Raw genomic sequence first — 23,260 nt, forward strand, 5'->3', positions numbered from 1 at the left:
AATTTAATCTAATTTTCAATTAACTGCCCAGCACAAGTCAGCAGTGGTTTTCACCTTGGAACTCTCCCATGGATGCAGTTTTTTCCTAGTTCCTTTCTTATTGTCGAATCATGAACACTGACCTAAACTGAGGCCAGTGAGGCCTGCAGGTCTTTAGATGTCGGGTTGTCCTGGTTCTTTTTTGACCTCCTAGATGAGCTGTCAGTGCGCTCTTGGAGTAATCTTGGTTGGCCAGCCACTTCTGGAAGGTTCACCACTGTGCCAACTATTCTCCATTTGGTGGATAATGGCTCTCACTAGAGTCCCAAAGTCTTAGAAATGGCTTTGTAACCCTCTCCAGATTGATAGATGCCAACAACTTTGTTTCTCGCCTGTTCTTGAATTTTCTTTAGATGGCGCCATGATGTGTTGGTTATTGAGATCTTGTAGCCTACTTTATTTTAATGAATAGAGTGCAGATGATTTAACGGGGGGGGGGGGTTCGACGACAGTTTAACTTTTTCTACACAGAGCCAGATAGGTTTGGGTGGCTTTCCTTAATAAATGAAATCAGAAAGGGGGCAAAAACATTCTTACAGCACCGTTTTTAACGTTCTTTTGTAAGCCAGTGTTTCTTAGACTTTGAATACATTACAGGTGTATTCCACAAACAAAGGTAAAGTTTTCTAGTGTATCTACATGAGTTTTGTGCAGAGGATAGCAACACTCACAGACTGTGAATCCTTGCTGTTGTCTCGAGATCTGTTCTTGGCGAGTCTCTTCTTTTTCTTGTGAAGGGGACGCGACTCCAGGATCATCTCCTCCAGCTCAAAGGTGGGGTCGCAGTGCAGCCGACCTTTCTGTAGGAGACACAGGATCATAAATCAGCTGTAGTTCACACAGAACCACAAAGTGCACAAATGCAACACATGGAGGCACTAACACAGTAACTATAATGTGCTGCCATTAATGTGCACACAACATATAAAGAGGGTGCAGTTTTCCCTGCATTATTTAGTTGCTACACATGCTCATTACGATCTGCAAACACATAAAGGACCACAAAAAAGTGCCTGTGTGTGCTTTAAAGTGTTTATGATGTGTGCGTGTGGCTGCTGATGGCTTCCCACTCACATTAGGAACAAATCCGGCCTCCATCTTCTTCTCGTACACGGCGTCCCAGTTGACGTCAGCGAGGTAGGGAGAAGCCTGCATGTCAGACAGGCTGGAGAAACGATGCTCAGGGTTCACTGTCAGGAGCTGCAAGGACAGGACACAAACACACACAGCAATGTCACCTACATCATGTCACCTTCAGAACTTTCCTCTTCACTCTCAGCTCGGCTCTCCTCTCTGGGAAATAGAGTTGATAAATTGAGGGTGAAAAATAGAAATCAATGTGATGGTTTCCGTCCTTTTTGTTGTGCACTTTGAGACAGCAGACGTGCAGACAGACTGTGTGTTTCTGTGTGAAGTGAAGTGAACATAACAAGCAGCCAAAAATACTCTGTTAAATTTGTAATCCTTCCTGGCTTTCCTAAAATCATCTCCTCCTAAAAACTTCTGCATTTAAAATTTAAGATTTTCATCTTTAAAGCTATATGCACTGCACAAATTCAGACTTCTTCTATTCTTATGATGTTTATTATGATATTTATGTTTGTGAGTTGCAGATATTTTTAAATACTTTCATCAATTCTTTATCAAGCTATGCAGACATTTTAAATGTCTGTAAGAAGGCAGAAGATCTGGGTGCAAAATACATAGAACAGTCTATGACATAATCACATTAATAAATCATTACACTTAATATCACTGCACTCTTCCTAAAAAAGCAAGCTGCAGCAGACTAGTAACCTAATGCTGTTGTAGAAACACAGTAAATATCTGGTAGTTAAGCCAAGTAAAAATTAAATAAATAGACTAAATAACTATCAAGGCTAGGTTGAGAGTCTGGATTACAATCCTGTATCAGATTTAAGATAGCACTAACAGTGCTAGCTCGATTATTAGCAGAGCAAAGAGCTGTTAAAAACATTAGCTCACCAATTTAGCTTTTGTTTTTTTAATCAACCTACCTTAAAACAAGATACCGCTAATTTGCAAGCTACCTGCATGATAGCATAGATAACTTAGTCAAGTTAAATTATCAAAGAAAATTTGTGCTTTATTAACCTAATTTATACAATTAATTTAAAACAAACAATTAAAATAAGTAATTAGTTCATTCATTTAGCTCGATAACTCTGAAAACAAACAAACCAAAACGTTTTTGGATAATTAAGTCAAGAAACCTTTAGCAATACTAGCTAGTGTATTATTACAGCCAAAAAATCCATTTAGCTGCTGATGCTAACACTTATTTTATACTTTGTAGTTGAAAGATAAAACACGGTTGATAGCTGCCAGTGCAATGGATTTCTGTCTATTTATTCAGCTTAAGAAAACTGAATATAAAACTGAAATTACTGAATACCTTAGCTGAGTCACGAGCTTTAATTTTTAATCAGCATATGAATGACAAAACAGTGTTTACTATGTTAGCTTGCTCTTGTCTGCTAAAAAGTCTCTTTTCTGCTATTTCATCTGCTTTGATAGTTTTGTACTTTTCAGTACAACTTAATAAAAACAGTACAACAACCACACCAGTGAACTACCAATCCTGTCTTCTTCTTTGGTGCTAAATACTAGCTGAGTAACCTGCAGTTATCAGGCTAAGTTGCTAGCATGTAAAGGTTTGTTGAGCTAAAACTACAAAATAAACAAGGTCAGCTACTGTTTTCCTGTGTGCTATCCTGTGTGCTATGCAAGGTAGGCTAACGGCAAACAAGTTTAAAATTACAGTATTTTTTCACACACTACAACAACAACAACAAACACAACGTTTGTGAACTTCGCAGTTCAGGCTTGGATTTACATTGAAAGAAACATTTGTTAGCATTGTTATCAATCATAGCTAGCTGCTGATGGCTACAACAACCAATGGAGTAATTATTTTATAAACAGTAAAAATAATTGCGTTACAGTTCACCTCCTGTGTTTTTTGTGTTGGAGAGGAGGCTCTTTGTTTTCTTCAGGGCAGAAGCTCTGGCAGTCTCAGTTGCATCTCATCAGCTGTCTCAGCTGCAGCTAATCACTGGACCATCAAGATCTCCTTTTTACCACCTCATGTTGAAGTTTCAGATGTAAGAGTATTCCTTCAGCGTCCTGAGTGGTAACCTATCTCAGCCACAACTAATACCCTATTTGTGCAGGATAATTATTACCTAGGGACCTCTGGGAATTTCTGAATTCCCCCCCGATGTCAGTGTTTGGTGCGGTGCATTCACACGGGATATGTGAAGTCTGTAATGTACTTAAACTTACAGACATTTCTGAAGGAAAATATAGGTGTGCTGCATGGCTGCAGAAATGAAAATGCACATTTTATAGTTCCAAAATTCATACAAAAATGATGCAATGTTGACATCACGTTCTGCAGGTGACGCTTTCTTTATGTGTCCTGTGCATACTGTTATCCTCATGTTAAATATGAGCCTCTCCTGTTGCTTATGCTGTGAATTTTATTCTGCACTCTACTCATTCATCCACAACAAGCCCTCTCCTGGAGATCAGCTGTCACAGCCTGACCACTAAATGTTGAGCGACACATTTCAAATCCAGAACTGTAGTATGCATGAAATGTACAGCTAAATTATACCGATATAAGATCAGGCACTTGTAAGCAGGGGTGGTTTAAGTGACTTGGAGAGCCCAGGCAAAGATCAGTGTGAAGCCCCTCATATTATTATAATGAGGGATTACATCAGTTGGGAGATTGAACTGAGTCGCTCACCAACGTGAGCCACGATGTCTGCATTTGTGGCTGATGCACAGTTACGCAGAAAATGTATTTGTGATCCTAAGAGCAGCTGTATTAATCCCACTCAGGGGAAGAAGTTTGGTTTTACAAGGCAAAAACTTCAGACACTAAGGCCCACATTCAAGAAACAAGTCAGAGGTGTGAACAGGACAAGACTCTATGAGAGAGCAGAGTCCAGCTGTGAATGGTGGTGAAGTTCTTCACCTTAAAAAAAGTTTAAAATAAGACTAAATCAATCCTTCAGCCTCTCTTTTTGGACGGTGTGTTTGCAGAGCTGAGGTGATGCTGCAGCTGCACTGCTGTGCTCTCTGCCGTTTGTCTTTTTTTGATGTTCCTCCCTGCCCTTAATTTTAAACTATTAATAATTTTCTCTGACCTGGGGAGTGGCAAAAAGATAAGTGAGCTAGAATTGTAGAAAAACAAACCAAGGCAATTTCTTGAGCCCCCCCTTATGGACAAGGCCCTCGGCAATTGCCCACCTTTAAATACATAATTCTAATCAAATTCAGCAATTTTTACACATGTGCTGAAATTAACTGAGAGCTAAGTGCTATTTATTACCTAGATGTGTCAAAACTTTGCTTAAAATGTCCTGTGAAGCCTTTATTATTTTTGGATCACACAAAGGAGCAGAAAAAACCACAACCATGAAAAAACAAAATTACCACCCTAAATTACAGAGATGCCGATTCACACAGGATTAGAATTACCTGCGTGTGTGCTGAAATATGGTAGGTAATTTGCCCTTGAATTGTTGCACCACAAATGACAGACATGGTCGATTCCCACAGGATAAAAAACACAGACATCCCATGAGATTATTACAAATTACCAGAGATCCCTAGGTATTACTAGTCCCATGCGAATAGGGCACATGTGTAACCTTTGCTAGTGATCTCTCCAGTGACATTTTGTTGAATTTGTTAACACACTGTCTTTTTTCTTGCAGTGCCTCACACATCAATGCAAGCCAGCAAACTCATCTTGGTTGCTCTGTTGTTACTAAACTCCTTTAACCAACTACCTTGGCTCATGTTCTGCTGCTGGGTCCTAGTCAGCCAATCGTCACAAATTAGCCTCTTCATTTTAATAACTCTACAAAGCTACACTTTTAAACCTGCAGCGCTGTCAGCCAGAATAACTCACAACCCAGAAGGTGAGCTGGGCAGCACGTTAGCCTTATTTAGCTAATGCTTTAAAGTTTGGTCATTGTGTGCTGTATCCATTACCTCCATTATCTGTTGACTTATTTCTGTTTCTGTTAAATTGCAGTTTTCTTTGCAAATGGGATATAGCTGGCTAAATTTAGCCTCAGGTGTGGAGACTGTTTGCTAAGTAGGGGTTTGTTATGAACTCAGTGACATCTGAAAACAATGCAGATGAAATGCGTTTCCCCCAATAAGTCACCCTTTTATGCCCAAACTGTGTCATTACACATCATTTAGGAGTAAAAGTTATTAATCACTAGTACCTTAGTTTTTGGATTAATAAGTTTTAAATTACATCAATAATGTAAAATCAGGGTAATAATAATTTCCTTTTTTTCATAGTTTATTTTCTGTAGTCATTTTACCTGAAAATGTTGTCACCACACATTAAGAGGGGTACCTGACAAATTCAGCCAACAGAGGGCACTGTTTATCAAATCAGCCTCTCATCAGGCTCCTATCACAATTATTTTACAAATAGAGACAAATGAACTTCACACATGGATAAAATCCCTTCTAGCAGATTCCATTAAAACAAACCATCTTCAGTTTAGTTTTAATTCCCATCTGTTTGATGTTTTCCCCTCAGGATAAACACGACCAACGATAATGGGATCTGACTTTGTTGTCATGTTAACTCTCCTCCTCTGCTTTATTTTCTTCTCAGGGTCAGCGGCTGATTCAGTTTTCTCCTGCAGGGCCGGCCGAGTCCAGACATGGTAATCGATCAGCAGCCGAGCGGAAGAGACCGCAGCTCGGTCCAGAACACTCAGACACTCAGCACATGCACGCACTCACGCTCGCCAAAAATATTCTTTTTTAACAAGCCAGAGCTTCTCGTGCTAACCCTAAAATCTTACCCTGACAAGAGAAGAACTGCTAATCTGTCCGCCACTCACTAGTGTGGGCAAGAAGAAGGGTAGATTTTTATCAGGGACTAAACTATCCAATACAAGTGTTTGATGAAAAAGTAAAGACAAATTTTACTTTAAAAAAAGGACAACATGAGGTTGATAGATTTATTTTAATAAATATTATCAACAAATACACCGCCTCTCTTCTTCTTCACTTGCTCTGTTTCTGTGCTTCCATCCTTCAGATTCCCATCTGCCGTTTTCCTTCTCCTTTGCCCTGCGGGTCTTTGGCTCATCCTCCCCCCTCCAGCACTATCCTCCCCTCAGTACCTGCATCCTCAGAGTTTTTCTATCCCGGACGCAAACCTTTTCACCTCTTTGTCTCCTGCTCTCCTTCCCCTGCTCCTTTCTCCAGGGAGGATCGGAGAGGTCAGGGTTCAGTATACTTAGATGTTTACTGAATATAGCCTGAGATTCACAGATTCACCGATTCACCTGAATCCTTTGATTTACATATAATTTTTTCATATCTTATATAATTTTTTTATATCTTAAGTATGTATGCCCTGAGAGGGGAGAAAGCTAGAAATCCTTGTGAATTGGTGTATAACTATTGTATTATTTTCTTCCAGATTTTTGGGGTTAAATGTTTTAATCAATAACAGTCATGATCAACAGATCCTTTGCAACAACACTTCAGATGCAGCTCATGTTCCTCCCATTTCACTGGATCTTTGCTGAGCTGTTTCTTAGTCTTGATTGAAGTCCACCTGTGCTAAATTAAACTGATTGACATGATTTGGAAAGATACTTGTCTATAGAAGGCCTCACCGCTGACAATGCACATCAGAACCAAGTCATGAGGTCTAAAAACTGCCTGCAGAGCTCAGAGACAGGATTGTTGGTAGGCACAGATCTGGAGAAGGTCAAAAAAAAATCTGCTGCACTGAAGGTTCCCAAGAGCACAGCAGCCTAGACCAGCAGAACCAGCTCTTCTCAAAGAGCTGGTCGTCCGAATACTGTGTATAGCCCTCCGAGTCCCACTAGGTCGCAAACAGTCGTTCATGCATTGTTTACAATACCTTTGGAATCAAATGACGGATCTCTGTGGAGTAAATTGTGATCTGAAGCTTAGCTTTTTGCCAATCTACAGAAAGCTCCTGGCATTTATGTCTCTTCCCGAATATTTGTAATCTGGGCACAGGGTGGGGGGGGGGGGGGGGTATTCAGAGCCTTACGAATACAAATCCACATTGCCAAATCCATGATATATTTATTACCTTTATTGCAATGTAAACCTTAGCAGTGTTGCTATAAGTCCTCAGTTTTGACAAAGACAACAACTTCCTGTCAGCCTGTTGGCCAAACACAATACTCCAGTTTCTTCCTCTACTGTTTTCTTGACGGTAGCGACTAATCAGGACCAGCCAAAGATCAACAAGAGACAAGATAGTTATCTACCATTTTGGAAAGGAAGGAAAGCAATTTCCTCTATCATCCAAATAGAGAAAAGATGATGTTTGCACTCCTAAAATGGGATTCATGTACATTTTACACTGTATGCGTGCATCATTTAAAAGGCTCTGGAGGTTGAAATATTCTGTGTATTAAGAGGTTAACAAACTACACACCTGTAAATGTTTTCTTTTTTTTTTAAGAATTATTTTCATTAGTTTTCATGCTTCCCACCACAGGGTACATGGCCATTTTCTGAACAGTACAATACCATCAAAATATTTTTATTTTCTAATATAGTAATGTGTTACCTGAACACCCAAAAGTACAGAAACTCTTAAATGCAACAACGACTATTACCACTGACCAAATGAGAAAAGTGTTTGTTTTTGTTATACTTGTTTTGCCACCACTACCCCAAAGATAGAAAGGATACAGATGTTATCCAAGAAAATACAATCAATTATTTATTCTAAAGATAAAATTACAGGAGAGATACTATAACCCCTTTGCTTAAAAATCTCCACCAGAACATTTTTCTTTCTCTAATGTGTTGGCTTCTGCAAGTTTGTTAATATTTTGTACAACAAGAGCCACAAGAATGTTAAAAAAGTTTCTGTGACTTTATCTGTTATTTTCTTTTTTTTTGCTGAAACAACAGGAAAAAAATCAAAGGATACATAAAAGGGCAAAAAATCCTTGTGATACACGATATTGCCAAAAGTATTCACTCACCTGCCTTGACTCACATATGAACTTCAGTGACATCCCATTCTTAATCTATAGGGTCTAATATGACATTGGTCCACCCTTTGCAGCTATAACAGCTTCAACTCTTCTGGGAAGGCTTTCCACAAGGTTTAGGAGTGTGTTCATGGGAATTTTTTACCATTCTTCTAGAAGCGCATTTGTGAGGTCACACACTGATGTTGGACGAGAAGGCATGGCTCTCAGTCTCCGCTCTAATTCATCCCAAAGGTGTTCTATCGGGTTGAGGTCATGACTCTGTGCAGGCCAGTCAAGTTCATCCACACCAAACTCTCTCATCCATGTCTTTATGGACCTTGCTTTGTGCACTGGTGCACAGTCATGTTGGAACAGGAAGGGGCCATCCCCAAACTGTTCCCACAAAGTTGGGAGCATAGAATTGTCCAAAATCTCTTGGTATGCTGAATCATTCAGAGTTCCTTTCACTGGAACTAAGGGGCCAAGTCCAGCTCCTGAAAAACAACCCCACACCATAATCCCCCCTCCAGCAAACTTTACACTTGGCACAATACAGTCAGACATGTACCGTTCTCCTGGCAACCGCCAAACCCAGACCCGTCCATCAGATTGCCAGATGGAGAAGTAAGATTCGTCACTCCAGAGAATGTGTCTCCTCTGCTCTAGAGTCCAGTGGCGGCGTGCTTTACACCACTGCATCTGACACTTTGCATTGCACTTGGTGATGTATGGCTTGGATGCAGCTGCTCGGCCATGGAAACCCATTCCATGAAGCTCTCTACCACTGTTCTTGAGCTAATCTGAAGGCCACATGAAGTTTGGAGGTCCGTAGTGATTGATTCTGCAGAAAGTTGGCAACATGTGTGCACTATGAGCCTCAGCATCCGCTGACCCCACTCTGTCATTTTACATGTTCTACCACTTGGTGGCTGAGTTTCTGTCATTCCCAGTCACTTCCACTGTGTTATAATACCACTGACAGTTGACTGTGGAATATTTAGGAGCGAGGAAATTTCACGACTGGACTTTTTGCACAGGTGGCATCCTATCACAGTACCACGCTGGAATTCACTGAGCTCCTGAGAGCGACTCATTCTTTCACAAATGTTTGTAGAAACAGTCTGCATGCCTAGGTGCTTGATTTTATACACCTGTGACCATGGAAGTGATTGGAACACCTGATTTCAATTATTTGGATGGGTGAGTGAATACTTTTGGCAATATAGTGTATATTCATTGGAAGAAAGGACAATTTGAATTCTTGGTGATTACTGACTATGTGCCATAAAAATCTAGAAACAGTGTTTTATGTTTGGGTGAAATAAGCTAAAAAAAAAAACAGCTGAAGTATCAAAACCATTACAAAACTTGCCTGACCTCTCTGTGGGAGGATAGTCCAGGTTTTCTACTGGGAGAGTTAAAATGAAAGTAAACTGCTGTCCCACTTACCTTCCTCATGAGAGAGACCAGGTCTTTGGGCCAGGCCGGGCTGTACTGGACACTGACCGTGCTGAAGAGCTGGATCAGAGACTCCACAGAGTTACTGGCGTGGATGTCGTATGGCCTCTGATCAGGAAACAAAAACATGGACCAGAAAAATGAGGAGAGAGAGGAGTGAAGCTCAGATTATCAAATTTATAAAAGCTCCCATAATGCCTTACCCATCCCCTCAGCACTTCGAAGACTGTCACCCCAAGTGACCACCAGTCCACTTCAAAGGCGTATCCCGTCCCTCCACTTACAAATGACTGGAAGATCTCTGGGGCTGGAAGCACAAACAAAACTTCTTAAACAGCAGTGTGTACAGAAAAAGTGATCATCTTTCATCAGCTGGGCAGTGTGGTGGGAATGTTTTTGTATTCCTGCTCCAGATATTCACAAGTAAACATGTCATTTGAACAGACCACATCTAAGATTAGGATATGATGACACTGGGAGGAAATCACTGCTCATTTAAACCATATTTGTTAAAAACAAATAAACAAAATCAGCTATTCTTCACTGACAAAAGAGTAATTTTACCATGAGGATCACTGGACTTAGCGTCTACTGCCTTGTACAGTAGTGTTTGTGTAGCAGTGGAGAACAACTAACCATTTAAAAAACAAAGGAAGAAGATAAACCACCAGAATAAATAACTGTTTCACAGCAGGGATCCATTATGTAACATGAATGATAATGTGAGCCTGTCAGTGACAAAAATACATTTTTAGGGTGTTTTCACTCCTATAGCTTGTTGTCTGTGCTCTGATTCTGGTGTTTAATGATCCGTTACTGTATTTTTCCCTTGAGGCCGTTTGTGTTCACACTGAATTGCTGGGCAAAAATACACATCAACATATGGCTGTCCTCACCCCATAATGTCACACAGCCTCTTTCCCACTGCATGGGTAAACAGATACCATGAATACTGGTTTCACATTGCATTGAGGGACAACTCCAAGATGCTAGCTATTGTTACTTTGCTGGTTAACGACAAAGGATAAATGGTGGCACTTTATTTTAGTGGGTCCTAATTATCTTGTAATTTAACAGTGAAAAGTAGTAATTATGTAGTAATTTTGCAAGAATAAGGTGGCAATTTACTTGTAATAAATTGGCATTTTACCAAGTTATGACTCAGAAATATCATAATATTAAGAAAGTTTTGCCAGGAGATAATGTATTATTTATAAAGTAATTCCTTGTAAAATTGTGGCAGATTTTTGGTCAGGTCAGGAGTGGGAGCTAGGGCTGGGAAATTAATCGCAAATTAGATTAAATCGCAAAATGGCTTGCTGCAATGTACAAATATTTTCTTTAACTTGAAATGTGTCAAACTACTAGTTTGCACATTATGCAAACATTCAAGTGTCCTTTTGTAGAATGATTTGCAGAAATCCTCCTTTTTGGGTTTTATGCGTGTTTTTCTTAATCAGAATGAGAATGACATAAAAAGGATAATGCCTTTCAATAAAGCACATGATATCAAATTTGCAATTGGAGCTCCCACAGCCAGTCACAGTTCTCTTAACACAGCAGCGTTTTTAAATATGACGTACTTCTCACTAATCTCTGCCCGCAATAATGCTGACTGCTGCTGGGAAAGCTTAACCTCCTCCACCCCAGCCTCCTCCTTTGTAGCTTAAAGCTTGTTGCATCATCATATTCAGATTCATGCTACTTCCGGTAATTGCTTCTGAAATAATTTCATTATTTTCAATAAACAATGTCATAAATGTATCTATCTGGGGGTTTCTAGTCATGCACTCCCTGGAAAGCCAAAGAATGCTGCTTAAATTACTCAGGGACCATCTTTAGAGCAGAACCTTCTCTGCCACGTAAATCTGTACATACAGAATGGTTAAATGTAAGACGTGTGTTCCTGACTGAATGAAGAATGATTTATTCTTTGCATCTATTAAAAAAAGTACATAAGATGAGGATGTTAATAATAATTGCATATTAAAATGCAATATTGGTGGAAAAAATCGCAATTACATTATAATTAAAAACCGTTCAGCCCTAATGGAAGCATATGCTGGTTTGACACTTTGCCTTTCCTCCTGTTGTCCTGTACTGCTCTGGCCATCATCCAGGCCTGTGCCAGGCCCATGCCCCATCTCTACAGGTATCCTCCCAGCTTCCACCCCTGGCATCTGGAACAGCCCACCAGGGCCCGGGCACAGTATGCAGTGAGCTGGATCAGGCCCAGGAAAATGAGTTAGGTGCCTGTAAAATTGCAGCTCCCATTCCTGTTTCAAGCAGCTTGCCCTTCCCATCCTCGCTCTCCTGAGCCGCAGCATTAGACACATGGTCTTGCCAACGTTACCCAAAAAATGCGCCAAAGAGAATTCCTCCAAAAAGAGTCCAGCTGACGCTTCTCTAGCGTTGGACCAAAAGTAGACACATTAAAAAACACTCACAAAAAAAAAAAACATAACACAAGAACAACTCGACCAACACATGATACCTCTACACTTTCAAACTATTCAAAGCAAAAACAACACAAAAAACAATGGAGCTAGTACAGGATACCCTGCTCTCAGTACTGCCACCTCCTCAACAGTGGACACCCATCCATCCATTGTCTATACCGCTTATCCCGTTGGGGGTCGCAGAGGGCTGGTGCCTATCCCAGCTGTCATTGGGCGAGAGGCAGGGTACACCCTAGACTGGTCTCCAGACAATCGCAGACAGTAGACACTCGTCCCGCAACTTCAAATATTTCTTTCCTGGACAGTAACCTGTTTGAATGTTTGGGTATTGTTGGGGAAGGTTCTCTGAGCGATATGCCTGGCCCGTACCTTTTCCTTGGCCCTCTATTCCAAATTGTCTGGGCCATGGCCGAGACAGGGAGTGTCATTGGATCTTTCTAAAAAGTACTTGAAAATTATCCAGGAAGGACTTACTTTAATTTAGACAAAAAGAAAAAATACCTAGGAATTATCAGTCAACTTGTGTGGAAAATTATCATTGTATTTCTTAGAAATTACTTGCTGAAATACCACCTAATTACCAGAGAATATATTTCAAGGGTTAACTGCAATTTCCACATAGGATGGCTGAGCTGCACACTGAAGCGCTGTGGGTTTGGTCTGACCGAAGGCGAGCGACCTCGCCCACTGAAGGTAAGTCTAGAGTGCTGCGCCGCGGCGCACAGCCCTGATCAGCAGAAAGAGATCACTGAAGAACTCCAAGTTCACACAGGAATAGTATGTCAACAGCGGACTATTTTACCTTTTGGGGTAATTCATCATCCTTTCCGGTCTAAGTCCATTATATTATTGCTTCCACCATTTGGTGAGTACATTAGGAAGTTAAAAGGTTAATGTTTGCTTAAAGATTCTGTGGTTTTATGCAAAATTCTTTGGCTAAATATCCCCAAAATTTAACTTTTGCTTGTCAGTGTCACCGTTGTAGCTCTGTGACCCACTGAACTTTCGGTGGACCCTTTGCTCTCACTGCAGGAGGAGACGTAATGGTGATATAGTGATGATTTACGATTGGTAATCCATGCATTGTGTTGCATTTTTAGAAAACCAATTATTCTATGCTTGTGAGCTCCTCTTCTGGAGCTTTCTAGTCAACAGGGATTGACGCAGTTTGGCAGCGGCCAGCACTGAAAATAGACCTGCAGGGTATCTCGAACAAAGTGGAGCGAAGTGTCGGTCCAGGCATGTGCCGCTGCCGGTCTGGAGCGCTGGTTGTGGAAATGCTCTGATAGACTAGAGAGGGAGCGATGTGCTCTGCGGTACAATTCGCAGCACATTCGCTGTATGTGGAAATTGGAGTTTAGGGTTAAAAAAGACAGAATTACCAGAGAACTGCCACAATGTTACAAGGAATTACCTGATAACTGCAACATCATTACAAGTAAATTCTTCCCTAGTATTACCGAGTTATCACATGGTAAAATGCCAGCTTATAACTAGGTAATTATTGCCTTATTCTTGAGGAATTACTATATTATTACCACTTTTACTATAATATTACAAGGTAATTAGGGCCAATCAAAATAGAGTGCTACCAGATAAACTACTACATGAGTCATAGGTTGACTTAGAGCAGTGAGAAGGTCAAATATCTTTTCAATGTTTTACACCACTCACACACAAAAATAAAAGCTTGGTATGAATGCTAAGATTCTAGTTACCCATGTAGGGCTTTGTTCCTGCTAAGGCTGTGGCTCTCTCTCCATCCTTTATTATCGTCGCTATGTTGAAGTCTGTCAGGTGGGCATGACCTTAAAGGAAGAAGAAACAGAAAAATAATCCATATTAAATCCATCTTTAATAATAAATATCTCTGATCCAGATAAGAGGACTCAGTGATAGAGCAATCAAACTTTCATAAAGTGGATCAGAGCCCTTGTAGTTCTGATTTCTTGTTACTGTATTAGCATTGGGACTCATCTGCAGTTTGTGTGGTCAGTTTGTGTCCTACTTCTCATGATGGACCTAAAATCACTGCTTTCTGTTTACTGTGCCCTTTAAAGATTTTTGCTCTTACATAATGCCTACTTTTCCCTGATTACACAGACATTACTGGTAGATAACAGAGCTCATCCTGGGAGAGTGTTTTATGAACATATTAAGACTCATCATATTCAGTTTTGTTTGTTAAGAAAACTTAATTACAGCAGAAAAAATAAAGACACAAATGGGACATGCATTGAACATTACACAAAAATATGAAACCAGCATCTAGAAATAAAAGGAAGCCTTTAATACCTCCAAGAGTGAAGTTCATGGTGACAAGGAGTTTGGTAACATGGAGTAAGAGAAGTAGTGTTCTGTTAATCATTTTTTGAACCTGGTGGAAAATCTGCACCCATACTCATTTTAAAATGTCAAAGGAGATGTAATGTGTGTTGGCTGGGACATTGCTTCTATTCTGACTAAAAGGAGATCGACCAGGGTTTTATTCTTTTCTGACGTGTTGAAATATTTACCTTTTAAACATTTCCCCAATTTGAATTAACATTTGAAACCAAATAGCTCTTCTATTAATTGTCTAGACTAACTTTACTGCTGCTTCCAGCTACTTGAGAATCAACAATTTGTTAATATTTCTTAGGATCATAAAAATAGTCCAATAATTAAATCAAATTACTCCGGCAGGTTTTACCACTGTTATTTAAAAACAAAACATACTACACTGTTTTATAGGATATATTTGAGATATGTCATAAAACGCTGAGAAACATAAATTCTTATTCTTATGGCCTGATGAAAAGAGCAATGTACATACACACCTGTATCATGTGCATATAAGTCTGCATCATCTGCATACATGACTGCATCATCTGCAGGAAAGACTGTTTTCACTGCATATACGATTGTGCTAGCTGCACACAATTATCATTTGTGTGTAAAAGTATCATCTTCACAGAAAAAATTGTATCATTGCATCTAAGATATGTCCATTTGTATAAAAGTCTGTATTATCTGCGTGTAAATCTGCGAATGAGGCTGTTTAATCAGCATATTTGAACATATCATCTGCATTTATCACTGTATCATCTGAATATATTACTGTATCATCTGCAAAAGTCTGTAAAACCCACAATAAAGACTGTATCATCTGCATTCATGACTGTATCATTTGCACATAAGGTTGTTCATCTGCACAGAGATGGTATTAACTGCATATAAGGCTCTTTCGTCTGCAAATACAGCAATCATCTATACACATGCATGATTCAATAACCTTGGTATAAGACTGTAGCAGCTGCATGTTTCAGTGTATCACCTGCCCTTAAGACTATTGTCTGCCATCATCATGATCATCATTTGCATACGTGACTATAACATCTTCATCAAAGACAGTGAGACTATAAACCCCATTTAAAACTTTACAGAGGACAAACATCTGCATAGAAAACTTCATCATTTGCATACATGACTGTATCATCTGCATATAAGGCTTATCATCTGTATTTAAGACTGTATCATCTGCAAACAAGAATGCATGATGCTCAGAGAATACTGTATCATTTAAATACATGACAGTGTCATCTGCATACATGACTGTCATCTGCATATAAGGTTGTTCATCTGCATGCATGACTATTTCAACCACATACAAGACTGCATACTCTGCATATAAGACTGTATCATCTGCATATAAGGCTGTATAATAAGTTTCAATGACTGTCACCTGTTTGTAGAGCTATTTTACCTGCATGAAGACCATCAGCTGCATCCATGACTTTATCATCTGCAACTGAGCCTGTAGAAGTGCATCATCTGTATGTATTTTGTAAAAGGATTCATAATTGGACCCAAAACGCGGCACTTCACCACCATTTTGGAAACTATTTAAAATTTGACACAATGATTTACAAGTTATGTGTTTACGCTTTCAAATATTTTTTTTATTTCACAACTCTAACTGCCAATAAGTCTTAGGAATAAAGACTTTAGTAAACACTGAAATTCTGTGCAGGTTTTCAGAAAACCCTATAGTTTTTGGAGGTTGTTTTTTTGTAATTTAAGTTTTAGAGGCTGTTTTTTGGCTGGCCCTGAGTCTGAAAAAAATAAAACAGACCTTGCAGTAACATCCCAGGGAAGCAGACATTAACTTTTGTAACCTTGCAACTAGCACAAGTGAGAAGCACTCTGAGACTGAGGTTGTGGGTGCTAACAATACAAAAAGCACCATGGATGCAAGCCCTTAAGGTAGGAGGCTTATTTACCTGAAATAAATGCAGAAAACGTTCAAACACAGGGCAAATACTTCACACTATTACCTTGAATTGACAAAAGGAATATTTTCATTTTCTACCAGACAAAGAAGCATAAAGGGGATGTATTGGACTGATCTGGCATAATGTGGTTCACTTTCTTACCTTGCTCGTCCAAAAGGATGTTGTCTGGCTTGACGTCTCTAAAGGGGGAAAAAAAGACAAATATTTTTAAAAATTCAATGCTAAAAAACTAGATACTAATCATGCTTAAGTTCAAATTTTCAAGTTTCAAGTTTTCTTGACATAATGCAGATTTCAATCTGTAGCTGCAGCGTGGTGCTTCTTCTGAAGTAGGTGTCTTTAATTCATGACAGAACATAAGGGGACAAGGCATTACACTACAGGCTTAAGGCTGGTCTGACTATGTACAAAAATGCAGAACTTTTCTGTGATGTCTGAATTCATGTTATGGATTTTAAGGGTTTTTTTCTGCAATTGGGATGCTTTATTCTGTACAGAGCGTGTGCACTGATGACACCTCAGTGTGCAGCATGACTTCTCAGTGGTGATGGATGTGAAACTGAATAAATGTCTAAGTTTTATTAATATAAAAACTTTAGATCAGCTGCTTCATTTGTATTTCAGTGGTTCATTTACTTCTTTTTGCTTATGCTAATCTGTGAAAAGATCATTCTCTGGTTGTTAAATCTGTTTGCAAAATTTCAGGGAGTATTTCAAAACAAGCTCAATGTAGCTCAGCTGTCTACTTGATCTAGTTTGATTTTAACAGTTTAACCTCCATGTATTTCTAAATGTGATAAATTAACATGGTTCAGCTCTCAACTGTCATATTACGTAATAAACTGTATAGCATAAGATACGTCCACTTCATGGAGTGTTGAAGTGTAAGTGAACCCCCAGATCAGAGCTAACTCCGCCCACATCAAGGTTTAAAAAAAAATGCACAGAAAGTGAGCCGTTTGGTACTGAGAGGAGGGAGGGGAAAAGGACGGGTTTTTTTTTTTTAAAGGACAGGGTTTCCAGTAGTTACCAGAAGTCACAGTGACTCCCCTTGCCAGAAAGTGACACAGAGTCCCACAGCACTGCTGCCTCAGAGCGATCTTTAGAGGTGGAGGATTTTTCCCCTCCAGAGTCCCCTGAAGCAAGCCATGGACTGGTGGCGGACTGTGGTGGTCCTGAGCTCTAACAGTTCAGTCTGTTGGCTCCAGCACCGGCGTTACCAAAGCTGGAGCTCTTGTAGACGAGGCAGTGCAGGTGCAGGAGAGGAAGCCGACCAATAGCAGGTTTCTATGTCTCATAAGCACTGCCTTCTCAGAAAAGCTTTTTCAAAGCAGTCCATTTGAGCTCATTAAAAGTCGTAAAATGCAGATTTTTATCAGTTTGGTGCAAAGCAGAAATAATACCAGCATTGATGTGTTTTATTTTAATTCAGTCAGATACCTCAGTGTTCAGCTGGAAAAAAAAAATTCAAGTGCTAACTACTTCTTTAAGTGTTTAACCAAACAGAAATAATAAATCAGCTGTGTTATTATGATGTCGGAGGACTATATATGCAGCTATAAAAACAATCTGTTGTCCGTAGAGGCCTTATCACTTTACATTTTCCTGTATGGCTGATCAGCTGAAATTAAACAGGTAGAACAAGAGGGAGAACAGAACATAAAACAGTCTGGCTGCAGACCCTCTGAGACTACCCACAACTGAAGTGCTGTAATTTAGTGGTACAACGTGTTAGATTTTGTTTTTTGAATTCAACTCAATGTAGACAACTTAGCTGCCTTGTGAACTTAGCTTTAGCTACATTAGCTACAAAACTACTCAGCTAACAGAGTTCCTTAAGCAATATTTGCTTCATTAGAGTGTTTCTTTGAGTACATGCTATTTTCCTGTGAGCAGACTGTTGACTCAGCTTTATTAAATGTTTTGTAGGGCAGGTTTTTAACTTCTAACTTTTGGTATAATCATTGCCCTTGCCCTTACCCTCATGTTAAACAGAATTTAATCTGTGCTTATTTTTTCAAGTTTTAATGTCTCAGATGAACCGTCTGAGAGTGACCAATAGAGATGTACAGTCTGCAGCCAGACTCCTCTGGGTTTAGCTGATATTCATCACTATCTGAACGCTTGCAGTAGCTACTGTACTGTACTAGCTAACTGTTATGACTCAAAGCACTTCTATAAACACATTTCATCAGCTGAGGATCTGTACTGATCATGGTGAACATAATCATGATGTAGTTATTAAAAATATGGCACTTTTCAGCTGAAACACCACCACTGTGATGATCCTGTGTTATTTTAGTGTTTCAGAGTTTGATTTGTTCCCTGTTTTAATATCATTGCATCGTTTCCCTCTTTGAGATTTGTTGTTTTTTATTTATTTAGTAATTCCCAGTTTAGTTTTCTAGTGTCATTTTATTTCCTTCCATCCCCATGTCCTCTTGTGTTTCCTGTTTTATTTTGTAGTTTGCATCCCTTGTGTGTGTGATTTCTGTTTTTTTTTCCTGCCCCTGTGTTTTTCCCTCCACTTCGATTGCGCTCATTAGGTTCACCTGTGTCTAATCACTCCTAATTCTATTTAGCTTCTATTTTTGTCGGTCTTTTGGTCTCCAGTGTTCCCTCATGCCCTCAGTTTGTTTTTCTTGGTGAGCTTTTTGTATTTTGTATTTTTTTCTGGTTTCCACCTCTCGTCTTACAAAACATTTAGTGTAGATTTGCATTTGGGTCCTTTCCATATGTTCTTTTACACCTTGAAGCGTGACAGTTTACTGCTCACTCCCTGTTGATTCTTGTCACTCAGCAGCTGCTGCCTATGACCTCACATGCATACACTGTATTGGTTCAGATAGAAAAATCAACAGATTTACACACTTTTTGAACAGCTAGAGTTCTTAAAATATGTTCCAATATTATCTAATTTCCTCATGAACGCTGCATCCGGTTGGTTCATAGTTTCCATGTACACAGTATGCGTGGATGTGAAAGTCAGCAGGAGGTGTTTGTAGGCTGATGAAAGTGTGAATTAATGTTGGTGCAACATGCATGTGCATGTGAGTGAAGTAGAAATTCTCCCCCTGCATTTTAAACGTTGTCGGAGAGCACAAGCGTCAGAGATCCCCCCGGAGGCTCCTGCAGGTCTGCCTGCACATGCTTAGTACACCAGGCACCCATGCAACAGACACGCTCACACCCCAGCACACACTCACTCACACATCTCTACATTTCCTCCAATCTCTCCACAGGCAATTAACGGAGCCCACACATCTGATTTAATTACGCCTCACATCACGCTGGTGTGGAGAACACACACGGTCCGCAGAGAGCGCCGACACCTCCCAGAGGATGCATTTGTTCACTGCGGATATGCTGCGCTACGCTGAGGCTAATATGTGCCAAAACTCCTCAAGGGGCGTGGGGAGGGGGGTCAAAGGGATCCAGTCATGGTAGGCTGAAGGGAACATATACAGGCTTGTATACATGCTAAAGAACCAAGCTGCTCAGTTTGAAATTGTGCAAAATTAAACCCACATTTAACCTTTATTTGCAGAGGTACAATAGGTATGTTAGGAGATAACACGTTTAACCTGTGAGGTGCAAAAGGACAATGGATGAAGCATCCTGATGGTCTGTGCAGAGATGAAACCGAGGAGAAAAAGGAGTTTTTCTTCCCTCATTCTCAGAGGACCATCTTTACCTCCTTGGGCATGGTGGCAGCTGACTGTTGCTAGGAGACCAGAGACCCTTCTTCCCACAGTTGGTGCAACAAAATAATTGTATAGTATTGTGCTGTCAAAAACTTGCAGGCTGGAACTAAATTGCAGAGCTGGGGACGGCGTGGATCCCCCAGGAGGAGGGGCAACGTAGACACAACTGTGTCAAAGACAGAACAGCTGATGTCAAGGACGGAGGGGGAAAATAAGAAACATCCATCAGGTTATTTCTGATTGACGGTACACTATGGAGTTCATCACATGGACATGTGTGTTGGCTTCAAGACTGAGATGCACACATGTCTGTCATGTTACATAACACATAAATGGACCTAAAATATCCCTACAGCAGAATATACCATGTTTCAGTCAGGGATAAACAACCTGGGAATATCACAGTAAGAAAATCTCATCTCGACCTTCCCCACACTGTCCAACAACACCACGGCTCCACAGAGGCCAAAGGCAATCTACAGGCCAACGCATGTCACCCTAGGGATGCTTCTAGTTGTTTGCCTTCACCCAGTGAAGAAATATCTGAATAAATGAATAAATCTCTGTTGTTTTAATGATAAGTATCAAAAAGTACCAATGCCTTAAAAGAAAAATGTTATTTTATTAGGAAGATGCTTGAGAGAGGAATTAATCAAAATTTACAAAAAAAAAAAAACAAAACAAAACTCCAGTACACTGTAAAATTTAACAAACATTCACGTTCAGTATTGCAAATTACTCAGTCCTGCAGACCTCCAAGCATCATCTAGCTAGATGAAGGGAAACAAGGGTCTACAGCAGTGATCATCAACTGGAGGCCCAGGGGCCAGATCAGGCCCTCCACAGCATCCCATCAGGCCCCAAGAAGATTATCAAATTCAGAAAATGTGAGGAAAATGTGTTATTGTATTTACAGTGTCGTTCTGTTTTCAAAAACCCCTAAGGGAACCCCAGAATTAACTGAGATGCAGGTTAGGTTGACAGTGTCACCCTACCAATTTCCCTGCCTGGATATTAAAAACGAAAGACCTGTTTACTGCATGTGTTTTTCACCAATTAGGATTACACATATCTAACCCAAACCCAGGAATGCACTGCATTACAGCCCTAGAAATATGTGGCTAAAACATCTCAATCACCCCCTTGTGGCTGGCTGCAGTATAGGCATTGGGACTAAATTTATTGCTTATGCCTAAAAATAAGGTACATTACAAAAGAAATCAAAACATCTCAATAGATCTCATTTGCTTAATTAACAGTCTGGCTTGCAAAATGTCTGCCAAGAAAAAATGTGGCCCTTGTGCAAATGTAGTTGGTGATGCCTGGTCTAGAGCCTTGTACTGAGCTAGCTGAGCCCCTTTAACATTAAAAAAAATCCTCATTCTCTCACACACATGCTTGTGTGCGTGTGAGCTGGCAGAAGACTTTGGGCGTTTTAGAAAATTTCAATGAGAAGTTCTGAAAGTGATGTTAAAGAATCAAACGGCTGCTTTTGACCTGTAAATTGTACCCTTAAAGTCCAGTTTCTCCTTGGTCACTATTACTGACAGAGTTGAAGAATGCAGTCCACCCTTGTTGATTTTGATTGGTGGTGAGGGAGAAGTAACACTTGAAGGTGATGCATAAGGACTTCTTTTGATTATTTAATGAGGGGTTGCATGGTGAAGTGGTTAGCAATGTATCCTGAAAGCAGAAAAGGTTCCTGGTTCCCCCCGGTCAGACAGGACCTTTCTGTGTGGATGTTCTGTGCATGTTCTCTCCGTGCATGCGTGGGCTTTCTCCAGGCACTCAAGCTTCCTCCCACAGACCATAAACATGCTCGTTAGGTTAATTGGTGAGTGTTAGCATGAGTGTTTGTCTCGATGCGTCAGCCTTGGGACTGGCTGGTGAGCAGCTCTGGGTTTACCCCACCTCTCACCCACTGACAGCTGGGATTGGCTCCAGCCCTGAGCGAATCTGCGCCGAATAAAAGGGAAAGATAATGGATGGATGGGTTCTGTGATGAATTTCTCAGATATTTCTGAATGCAATAACAGGGCACATTCTTATGTGGGAAACAGAAACATCTCTCAGGGCTTTTAGACATGCTGTAGGTTTGCTGTAGTTGGCATTTCTTGTGCAGAAATGTTTAAGCAATAAAAATAAACAGTTGCATGCTCTGTAATTTAAATGCATTAAATAGTTATGTAATCCCCTTTTACCTAATGATGGAAACTATCTGCTGATGTAAAACTACTCTTACTTCCTGTTCCAGGATGACTTTAAGTTGAAAATGACTAAATAATTGTGCATTATTTCTGCCTGTTTTTCCTTTATTTTAGCAGAAACATTCCTATGGAGGGAAAAATAAATATCAGACTGGATCAAAAATGCATCAGACATGAATTAGCAGAAACAAAGGTCAGTCCCATGTCTAAATTTTACCCCTGCCCCTTTGCCCCTCAGAACAGAGTTACAGCGGTCTCAGACTGGCAGCGTGTTTTGCTGCAGCTCTGGTGTGCGTCTCATGGCTTTCAGACCAGATACATACATACTGCATGATGGCTGTGTGTCCCTGCTGTTAAAGCACCATCATTCTTCATCCTTGATTCAGTGCATAGCTGAATAATGTAGAGACATATTCAAATAAAAGCATTCTGTGCAAAAGACGGGGAATTCTAAGAAATACTTACTCTAACTGGGCTTTTACTCTGAAAAGCACAAACTGGAAGGTTTCTTGTACTGTGTTTAACTCTCCTGTTGCTTTTTGTACTGGTGTGGAAACAGAAAGCTTCACTGATGTTTGCGTAAAAAATAGGCGAGCCCTCTATTCTCTAGATTTTCATTATTTCATTTACATGGTAGTGAAAATTATGCCATTTGGGGCCTTACAAGAGGTAGAGGGGACATATGAAAGGGGATGAACCTTAAGAAGCTGATAGGTTATCAGTCATTGTTGACAGTGTTTTTGTAAACAGACACTAATATATAATGATCAGTTGCAATAGGTGCACTGTCAGGCGCATATTGAGGAATTAAGATTTAATATTAGCTAGCTAGCCATCAACATAGAACAAGATTTTTTTCTAACTGCTTCTTCAAAAGAAAAAGACCATAATCCTTAAAGACAACATTAAAATAAGAATACTGTATTGTTTTTTTAATCTTTTTAATTAAGAAAGTACTTGCATGTTCAGCCATCTTGCTGATGATTTGCAAGGCATTCTGGGAGATTTCCTGCAACATTCAGTTTGGGGTGTGCCTCAGGGAAATTTCCTTTTCAAGGGTCATGAAGCCCTAAC

At 40.0% G+C, this 23,260-nt stretch overlaps 1 protein-coding gene across 2 annotated transcripts in view; it reads right to left on the reverse strand.

Annotated features, from left to right (window-relative positions):
- The window catches only part of LOC121510899 (serine/threonine-protein kinase 32C-like), a 198,051-nt gene that overhangs the window by 16,968 nt on the left and 157,823 nt on the right, over positions 1 to 23,260 (reverse strand). For both annotated transcript variants that reach the window (XM_041789241.1, XM_041789242.1), the window contains exons 5-10: positions 16,417 to 16,454; positions 13,720 to 13,809; positions 9,746 to 9,849; positions 9,534 to 9,650; positions 1,114 to 1,239; positions 711 to 839 (exon numbers count right to left, since the gene is read on the reverse strand). In XM_041789241.1, coding sequence (XP_041645175.1) covers positions 711 to 839; positions 1,114 to 1,239; positions 9,534 to 9,650; positions 9,746 to 9,849; positions 13,720 to 13,809; positions 16,417 to 16,454 — 604 coding nt within the window. The remainder of the gene's footprint in view (positions 1 to 710; positions 840 to 1,113; positions 1,240 to 9,533; positions 9,651 to 9,745; positions 9,850 to 13,719; positions 13,810 to 16,416; positions 16,455 to 23,260) is intronic.

The sequence above is a fragment of the Cheilinus undulatus genome, linkage group 6, assembly GCF_018320785.1.
Source record: "Cheilinus undulatus linkage group 6, ASM1832078v1, whole genome shotgun sequence".
Lineage (NCBI taxonomy): Eukaryota > Metazoa > Chordata > Actinopteri > Labriformes > Labridae > Cheilinus > Cheilinus undulatus.